Genomic DNA, 9458 nt, shown 5'->3' with positions numbered 1-9458 from the left:
TAGTGATTGTTGTCGCAGACAAGCTGATTATTTACAGTGTTTACATTAGTCGATGCTCTGTACAAAAAGAGGAGGAATGCTTTACAAAGAATTGCATAAGGGAAACACAAATCAACAAAGACATATGAACTCTTATAAAACAACATTGAAACCGTAAAATTCTGTGATTTAAAAACAAAAAACAAAAAAACCTCCCTAACCCTCAGGTCAAAACGGTAGGTCCAATAAAGCAATTCACTTTGGGAACACACATGCATCATTATCGTCATCATCATCCCCTCACTTATAGCTTCCGATCTGGTTACACAACTTCCTCTTGCAGGTAGGCTGATAAACACCACACCTTTCATACTGATATTCAGAACATGCTTGTGGTTGTCTTTTTTTCTTTTGCGCTCCAATGTTATGAGAGCACACATTCTGCTCAATGGGCTGTTTTTAACACGGGTCCAGTGACATACAATACAATCGGTTCTCTCTCTGCAGAACATCATGAGACCAAACCACCATCTCCACCACCACCTCCATCACTTCCTGCCACATGTTTAAACATCCCTCACTTCACCCCCCCCCCCCCCCCCCCCCCCCCGGTTCTCTGTAGACCTGGTGTGTGGCTGTGTGTGTGACATCCTTAAAGTGACATCAGAGAGAGAGAGAGAGAGAAAGAGCAAGAGAGAGAGAAGAGAGGGAGAGGGGGGAGGGGGGGGGGGGGGGGGGGCTTCAGAGGAAGACATGTCGAGTGGCTTCCTCTCAGACGAGGCCTGCTGCAGTAAAGCCGAGCAGCCAGTGACGGATGAACAGGAAGTCATATGATAGGCACAGGTAGTCTGAGGCAGCAACAATAGCAGCAGATGGCGACCTAATGCTAGCACCCTGTTTCTGTTCGGTTATGAGAAGGTATGGGGGGCTGTTCAGAGCTGCACTGCAGCAGTCTGAGGTCCTTGGCCAGGGGTTAGGGGTCACCAGCTGGACGTGAGAATCAACCTCTTTTATTTTGACATGGGTGAGAAAAAATGGGTGATTCCCCATGCTGCTGTCCCAGTCCGGAGCACTCTGTAACAGTACTTTCACATGTCAGCCAACCACGCCGTCCACAGGGGAGACTAAAACAAAGTGTGTGCATAGAGCGCCATGCAGGAAGACACACACCCACCCACAGGGGAGTGAGATTAAGCCATTCACTCTAGTTTGAAGCTCAAAAAACACAAAGGAAGGAACGCAGTACAGGAGTTGAGAGTGTAAAACATTAGTTAAAATGACCGTAAAGTAGCAAAGAAACAATATTGTCTGATCATTTTCAGAAAGACCGTAAGACCGATGTGTGGAGGAGTGATGATAGTAAATGTATACAAATCAGTGAGGGGGATGCAGTAGAAAACCTTTTAAAAAATAACTCAACATTTAAAAGCTCTACCCTCGCTATTTATCAAGCAAGGATTATCTCAAAATCTGACATAAGGTATTGGATGTATATGAGCTTAGCCGGTGGTGTGTGTGTGTGTGAACATTATGCTGCGTGAAGCGTTGAGTCCAAGACATTAAAATGCTTCCAGAGCCCTAGATCGTCTCAGTAGGAATGTTTACTACCACCAGTATGACCTTGGCAGTTTCGCTGGAAGTGATGAATTTGTGTTTATTCATATCATATCATACCCCTGGACCACACTATCACTGACCTACTGAATCGACTGATGAATGATGTCATCTTAACCTTAAAAAATTGTGTTCAGTTTCACTCATGCATGTTCATTCCTATAAGTACTTGCAAATTCAAACCTCGATATCCAATGCACAAATTATGCAACTATAATTAAATGGCACATTGGCACAATTAAAAATAATCGAATCGTCTCAAGGCTATGTTGAAGTTGTGTGAGGGTGTGTGTGTAGTTTACAGGCACCTTTAATAAGAAGGAAACGCGCCAGAGCACTGAGGCAGCAGTTGGTAAACACTGCCCTCTAAAGGATAGAAGAGGAACTACAACGTTGGGCCATTCTGATAGTCCCCATTGAGTCACAGTCACTAGCACAGCTAGGTCAAATTTAATAGAAAATAAAGTGCATTTTGGCTGTCAACCAAATCTTTGTTAAGGGTTTTTGAATGTTGTCACAATTATATACTTATTACAATTTCGTGGTTAATTCCTTGGTCTAATTTGTTTGACTTGAGTACAATTAAGCCAGTGCCACATTTTAATGGCAGTTAGAATATAACTAGGATGTGTAAGATCAACTCAATTGGTGTCATATTACTCTGGCTACTATGCAGGGATATACTTTAAAGGACTCAAGACAAAAACCGGACACGTCAATACATTTCCCGACATACGATAGAGATACTAGAAAGCAATTTTGTAGTTTTTCTCCAATGTTGTTATAGAATGGCAGGCCATAACTGTTGCAGATAATCGTTTGCTTCTAGTCCACACGTGTTCTTGAACAAACAGCAAGTTCCTCGTAGAGGCTTGCTTAAAGTTCATATTTGGATTGCACCCTGTGTTGCCACGCTCCAGAGCTCTGGCCGTATCACTAAGGACAGTCTGGGACCACACTGTTTACTTCACAGTGTGGTCTGGAAGCTGGGGTCCAGGGTGCAGTCCCGCTCTGGAGACTCTATGTAGTTGGCCGACTCCTGGAGCTTCAGCAGCATGGCCATCTGGACAGCAGGGGGAGACAGAGAGCAAGAACACACTCAGTCACAGCCAAGGACCAACTCAAGCCTTCATATTTAGCATATTATTATCTATTATCTATTTTACTTTTCAGCTTTTTTTTTTTTAGAGAAAACTATGAATAGATGTTTAATGGTATGAATAGATGTTTAATGTTTATGGATCTAGGTTGAATGGTTCACTTTTAAAGGTAAAATGTGCACACACATATTCTCGCCCTCCCATCTCAAGCCCATATGAAGCCAGTCTCACCAATGGGTCGGACTCTAGCGTGCTGGGGGGAGGTGTGTCCTTTGGGGGCCTCTTATCCTCCGTGGAGGGGCCCACGGTAGGGGGAGGTAGATGGAAGAGTCTGGACTGGTCCTGCTGGGCGTTTGGCCAGGGCAGAGTCCCTCTCACCCAGTCCACAGGGTCCTCCCACACAGCCTTCTGACCATGAACCTGGAGGCAAGAGAGAGGAATGTACACGTTAGAGCAACAGGATGTCAACAAAACACATCAACACAAAATCAGCACTTCATCTGTGATCATCTGAGTGACTGTTACGGACCTTTTATTAGTGGGCCTATGTTAGTGTGTGTGTGTGTGTGTGTGTGTGTGTGTGTTTCTGTGTACATGTGCGGTGTGTGTTTTTGAGTGGTGTGCGCGTGTGCATGTGCGGTGTGTGTGTGTGTGTGTGTGTGTATGTGTGTGTTTCTGTGTTTCTGTGTGCGTGTGTGCGTGTGCATGCGTGTGTGTGTACCTTGCTGCCGTCCCGCGCCCCCTCCTGCAGGTAGGGTATGATGGACTGGTTCCAGAGGTCGATGAACCACGGCCGGAACTCTGCCACCGTCACCGGGCACGACAGGAAGAAGCAGGGACCTGGGCAACGGAGCAACACACAGTGAGTAACAACAAGATGGTCACACAACACGCAGTGAGTAACAACAAGATGGTCACACAACACGCAGCGAGTAACAACAAGATGGTCTGATTCATATCCCATCGTCATCACCACCACCCTCATCACCACCACCACCCTCATCACCACCACCACCACCACCCTCATCACCACCACCCTCATCACCACCACCACCCTCACCCTCACCACCACCACCATCATAACCACCACCCTCACCCTCACCACCACCACCACCCCTCATCACCACCGCCACCGTCATCACCACCACCACCCTCACCACCACCACCACCACCATCATCATCATCACCACCACTACCACCCTCATCACCACCACCACCACCCTCACCATCACCACCCTCACCATCATCAACACCACCCTCATCACCACCTCTGTCATGATCACCATCCCCTTCATCACCACCATCGTAATCATTACACCATCATCATCACCATCACAACGATCACCACCACCACCGTTTTCATAACCACCTCCACCACCCATCACCACCCGCCATCAACATTGACGTCAACATCATCATCACTACCATCATCATCATCACCACCACCACCACCACCACCATCATCACATCTTGTATTTCATTACTTGTTATTTTGCTGACCCTCCCACCATTTCTCTCTCACTCTCTCACTCTCTCACCTATGAGGAAGTCTGAAGTGCTGTGTTTCTCGAGGAAGGTGTGCAGGTGGTACCACAGCTGCGGGACCCAGTCCAGCACGCTGAGGAGGGCCTGGTGGCCGGCGGCGTCGTGGACCTTCTCCTTCTGCTTGGCCTCCACCGCCTTCCTGTGCAGGTACCTGACCAGGAAGCCGTTGGCAGGCTCCACGTTGTTGGAGAAGGTCACCATCCTGGAGACACAAGAGGAGTGAACCATGAGGAGTGAACGATGAGGAGTGAACGATGAGGAGTGAACCATGAGGAGTGAACGATGAGGAGTGAACCATGAGGACCTCCGAGCGACGGGCGGACTCCGTGATGCCGAGTGGACCTACCGGAAGCTGAGATGCAGTCCATGGTTGGAGCCCATCTTGACCGGCTGATTGGTTGTTCCAATAATGTACGGACTGGTAAATGAGAATAAAAACAGAAGACGTTAACAAATGTGCAACTGTGATTGCTGCTGGACTGTTTAATGCGACGTTACTGTATGACCATGTCCTCCGTCGGACTCACCATTTGTGATACTTGCAGGTCAGCGCGCCGTTGATTAGCTCACTGATGGCTGTGGCGTCGCTGATGTCATCGATGACAATGGCCAACGGCATCTCTCCGCCGCTCTCTCGGTCAATCTGATTGGCCAGGTCCGACAGATACAATTGCAGCTCCTGTCAAAGCAAAGACTTAAAGTTAGGGTTTGGCTTCACTGGAGGCAGAGATGAAGATATCTCTGATAAGATAGATAGATAAAGATACTAAAGACACAAGAGACTTGAAGTGAAATAACGTGATTTAATCTCCCCCCCCAAAAAATGAATCTCGCCACAAAAAGATCTCAAAAGTGTTGAACAACAGAGGAACGAACGGCGCCGACGGCTCACCTTGTGGGACTGGCGGTGCATGTTGAACGTGACCGTGGGGCCGTGCGCGGGCCCCGGGGACCCGGGGTCGGCGCTGGCGTCGGGGGAGCCGGCGCGGCTGCGCTGCAGGGCGTACTGGGCCAGGCGCTGGGCCAGGTAGGTCTTCCCGGTGCCGCTGGGCCCGGACATCACCAGGCGGCGGTGCTTGAGCAGCAGGCCGATGTAGTGCTGCGTCATGGGCTTGGGGATCAGCGTCTCGAACACCAGGGAGTCCACGCACTTCTCCCTCAGACCTAGAGCGGCGAGCCAGGAGGGGTTTGTTTTAACTCACAGAGTATTACAGGTTTTATGAGAGTAGAGAGTACAGGGCTAATTATGGTCCCACGTTCACGCAACGCGACGACCACGCAGACGCTAACGACGCAGTCGTGAACCGTTATGGGTCTGAGTCGGGTTTTAGTGAGCGGACCAATCACAGCCCTTGCGGCTGTGTCGCCTCGACGGAAGGTTACAATTTTCGGGAGGCACACGTCAGGTCCTTGCGGTGAACGCAAGGAGGGTCCAAGATTCAAGATTCAAGATTAAGTAACCCCCTTGTGTTGCGTGAACGTGAGACCATAATCAGCCCTGAGTTATAAGAGTTTTATAAGAGTTTATAAGAGTTCATGTCTTTGTTAATTTATTTGTGTTTCCCTTATGCAATTCTTTGTAAAGCATTCCTCCTCTTGTTGTACAGAGCATCGACTAATGTAAACACTGTAAATAATCAGCTTGTCTGCGACAACAATCACTGCTAAAGAATAGAGATCTATGCCCCAGAGTGTCAAGAGAACGACAGCAAGGAATTAGATATCAACTACAACTGTAGTCCAGAGCAGGAATTTAAATATTATACACTATATTATTGTATTATATTTTTGACACTACTTTATATTTCAAGTCAGTGATAGTAGTAAATAGTGTTCGCGTTCTTCCACTTAGTCATGATACTAACCTTTCAAGGTCACCAGGATACGAGATTGACTATTCCCTAGGCAACGTGAGGGGGAGAGCGCAGGCTTGTCTCCACCAATCACACGCTGCCCGTCCTCGGTCAGCTGGTAGCTGTGTAGCGAATCACAGGACAGACCCAGGCTGGCAGTTGGATCCACTTGCATCAGATAGTCCTGAGGATCCACATCACACACAGCACTGGTTAACATAAATGTAAATAATACTACATTAAACCACTTTTGTGTTCTATTGTACATGTCTTCACACTGTCGCAGTATTATCATTTTATATTATACATTTGAATGTGTGATGTACAATGGTCATACATTTTTCAACTATAAAAACAGCAAGCGGATTCCATCAAGTTTCTTCATATTCAACCCGATATAAGCACTTGTTCAAAGAAAGACACACGAGTATCTACTGATGGGGAGCGAGGACGACGTACCCGGAAGGTCTTGGCTATGAGGGCGTCCAGACTGGTCCAGTCCGTCCGTCCGTCCACGGTCACCGAGCCCAGGTAGTAGTCCTGCTGCTTGCTATCCTGGGAGGGAGGAAGAGTGGGGAGCAGTGTGATCACCTCAGCCTCTTTGCTGTCAAACATCATACTTATATTCATAGAAACGAGACTCGTGTTAATATTGTCTAGCAAAATTGAGATCGATAGACGAGATAGACATTGAGATAGTTAGATAAAGGGGGAGAGTGAAACCCTGCGTAACATAAAGGTGTACGGCTAGTATCAGTCTTCTGTTTTGATACCCACCTCGACCTGATCGCTGATGTGCACCAGCACCTGGACGCTGGTCTCGTCTCGATGGGAGGACACGCTGGTCACCTCCGCTGAAGACACTGAGCACAGGAGGGGAGGAGGGAGAGGGGTGAGGAGGAGGCGTCTGTGTGACGGGTTGACAGGCGTCGTGCCGGCGGTGATGTGTTTGTGAGGAGGACGCCCCGTGTCTCCTACCTGGATCTTTACAATCGCTCAGACTGAGGCTGAAGGACTTGGTAAGGGACAAGCTCATTGGCTGCCGCGACGACGGCCCCAGGAGAGAGGCCAGTCCCGAGGGCTGGGAGGTGGAGCTGGTGGGGCCAGAGCCCGGAAGTTGGACCACACTCCCCGTTTTCAACTGGTCGTTCTCAGCCTTCAGGTTCTCCACCGTGGACTGTGGCACGGGGACAGGGGATGCTTAGATATCGGGACTCTGGAGTACCATTAATCCATTATATAATCAAGCCCACCCCACACACAACACACACACGCACGCACGCACGCACACACACACCTGCATGTTGTTCATGGCGTCCCGCAGCTGCTCCAGCTGGTGGGCGGAGCTTAGCGCCTCTAGTCGGATGTCCGTCAACTTCCTCTCTTTCTCCCAGAGTTCGGAGCGGAGCTCAGAGACGACCCTCTCCTCGCCCTCGCCCTCCTCGGGGTTCTCCATGATGCTGGAGGGACGACCGACCGACACAGACCATTAAGACCGACTCACGCACCTCAACCGAAACCACAGTCGTCCGATGGAGAACGGCCGCTCACCAGTGACACAACGCCAGGTGAAATAGCTCGATGGACATTGTTGAACGTGGGACTGTTGAAATGTTCACGTGAATAAATGAATGAGGTAATGAGGTAATGAGCGAACACGTTGGCGCCTGAAGCCTCATGATCAAAGCCCTTGCATTTGCATTATTACGAACGTTGTGAACGTTATGAACTGGGTGTGGGCGGCAATTACCGCTTTAATATACAATATAGAAGTATACAAGTATACAAGCACATCTAGGGGAGCAAGTACTGCCTAACTCCAAAGGTGTCGCCAAAGAGAACGACACAGAAATCTTTGATATTGGCACTTTAACTGTCACTGGCAGTGTGCACTCTGATAGGTTCCACTGCGTGACGGGCCGGGACCGGAGACCACATGACCAGGGTCAGCCAGTGATCAGTGTCTGAGGGGGAGAGGTCCTCCTGACAGAGAGGACTCACACAGAGGAGGTGGCGGAGATGGAGTTCCTCATGGACGGGCTGTCTCCGCCCTCGCTCCCCTCGTGGCACATCTTGGGGGAGTTGGGGGCCGAGGAGTCGGGCGTGGCGATCTCCTCGATGTCCGAGTACGTCTTGCCTCCTTTCTTGATGCTGAACGCCTTGCCGAAGGAACTCCTTAGCTGCTCGGCAGAGGAGAGACAAGGGAGAGAACGTCGGCTCGTTGTCTTCTGCTGTGCTTGCACTTGACATTTCATTTAAAGCCGCAGTGCGTAACATTTCAAGTAGCTTGTAGCTTAAAACAACCTGGATATATCTGCAGCCAGGGCCGATCTACAGTGGTGTCAATGATGTTATCTATAAAATAACATCCTGTAACTGATATATACTACAAATAAAAAATGCTGGCCAGCCCATACTTCTGCTATTTTGATAATAATCTTACTATTGACACTCCCATAACGTTCCCAAAGAGTGTCGGAGTGGAAAGAAGTGCTCATAAAGCTCTTTTGAATGGTAATGAAATAGAGAGGGATGGATGAAGATGGAGAGGAGGAGGACAGGAGCAGGACAGAAGGATGAACGCAAATCAGGGCTTAGTGTGTGTGTGTGTCTGTGTGTGTGTGTGTGTGTGTGTGTGTGTGCATACGGCTATGCTTTTGAGCGTTTGTTGACTCTTGGCTCTACTTGGCTCTACTGCTGGTGCCTGACAAGGGGCGTGCCTGGTTAACTAAAGTAGAGGATGGACAGAACAGACAGTAGCAGTAGAGTGGGGAGCGCTGAGCGGGGGGATTACCCAGCTCTTCTTCTTCTTCTTCTTGGCCTCCTGCTCCTTCAGGCTGCCGAGGCTGGAGAGGCTGCTGAGGCTGTTGAGGCTGGAGATGCTCTCACAGGAGTTCTGCCGGTGCATGCGCACATCTGGCACACGCACACGCACGCACACACACACGCACGCACACACACACACACACACACAGATACACATCTGTTCCATTAAGCGATACATGTTACGTAGACCATCAAAGATATAGGCTGGGGAGTAGAGGCTGGACAGACAGACAGACAGACAGACAGACAGGCACACAGACAGACAGACAGACAGATGGCCATATGCAACATCCAGGTAGGCAGACAGACAGGCAGGTGGACAGGCTGACAGACAGACAGACGGGCAGACAGACAGACGGGCAGACTGACAGACAGATGGGCAGACAGACAGACGGGCAGGCAGACAGACAGACAGACGGGCAGACAGACAGACGGGCAGACAGATAGGCTGACAGACAGGCAGACAGACAGACTGACAGACAGACGGGCAGACAGACAGACGGGCAGACAGATAGGCTGACAGACAGACAGGCAGACAGAC

The 9458-nt window shown here is 49.4% G+C and overlaps 1 protein-coding gene across 1 annotated transcript in view; it reads right to left on the bottom strand.

Annotated features, from left to right (window-relative positions):
• Window positions 1-725: 725 nt before the first annotated feature.
• Window positions 726-9458, bottom strand: part of LOC311360154 (neuron navigator 1-like) — a gene marked incomplete at its 5' end in the record, with an annotated part of 51122 nt that continues 42389 nt past the window's right edge. The window contains 14 exon segments of the mRNA XM_084480250.1: window positions 726-2656; window positions 2925-3113; window positions 3415-3533; window positions 4232-4440; window positions 4585-4656; window positions 4766-4917; window positions 5131-5402; window positions 6104-6275; window positions 6551-6646; window positions 6869-6954; window positions 7070-7268; window positions 7389-7551; window positions 8093-8271; window positions 8886-9007. Coding sequence (XP_084336376.1) covers window positions 2561-2656; window positions 2925-3113; window positions 3415-3533; window positions 4232-4440; window positions 4585-4656; window positions 4766-4917; window positions 5131-5402; window positions 6104-6275; window positions 6551-6646; window positions 6869-6954; window positions 7070-7268; window positions 7389-7551; window positions 8093-8271; window positions 8886-9007 — 2126 coding nt within the window. The 3' untranslated portion in view covers window positions 726-2560.

The sequence above is a fragment of the Micromesistius poutassou genome (genome assembly GCF_964030765.1).
Source record: "Micromesistius poutassou genome assembly, chromosome: 15".
NCBI classification, from domain to species: Eukaryota; Metazoa; Chordata; class Actinopteri; order Gadiformes; family Gadidae; genus Micromesistius; species Micromesistius poutassou.
The sequence above is the reverse complement of the archived record's forward strand: the minus strand, read 5'-3'. Positions and strand labels throughout refer to the sequence as shown.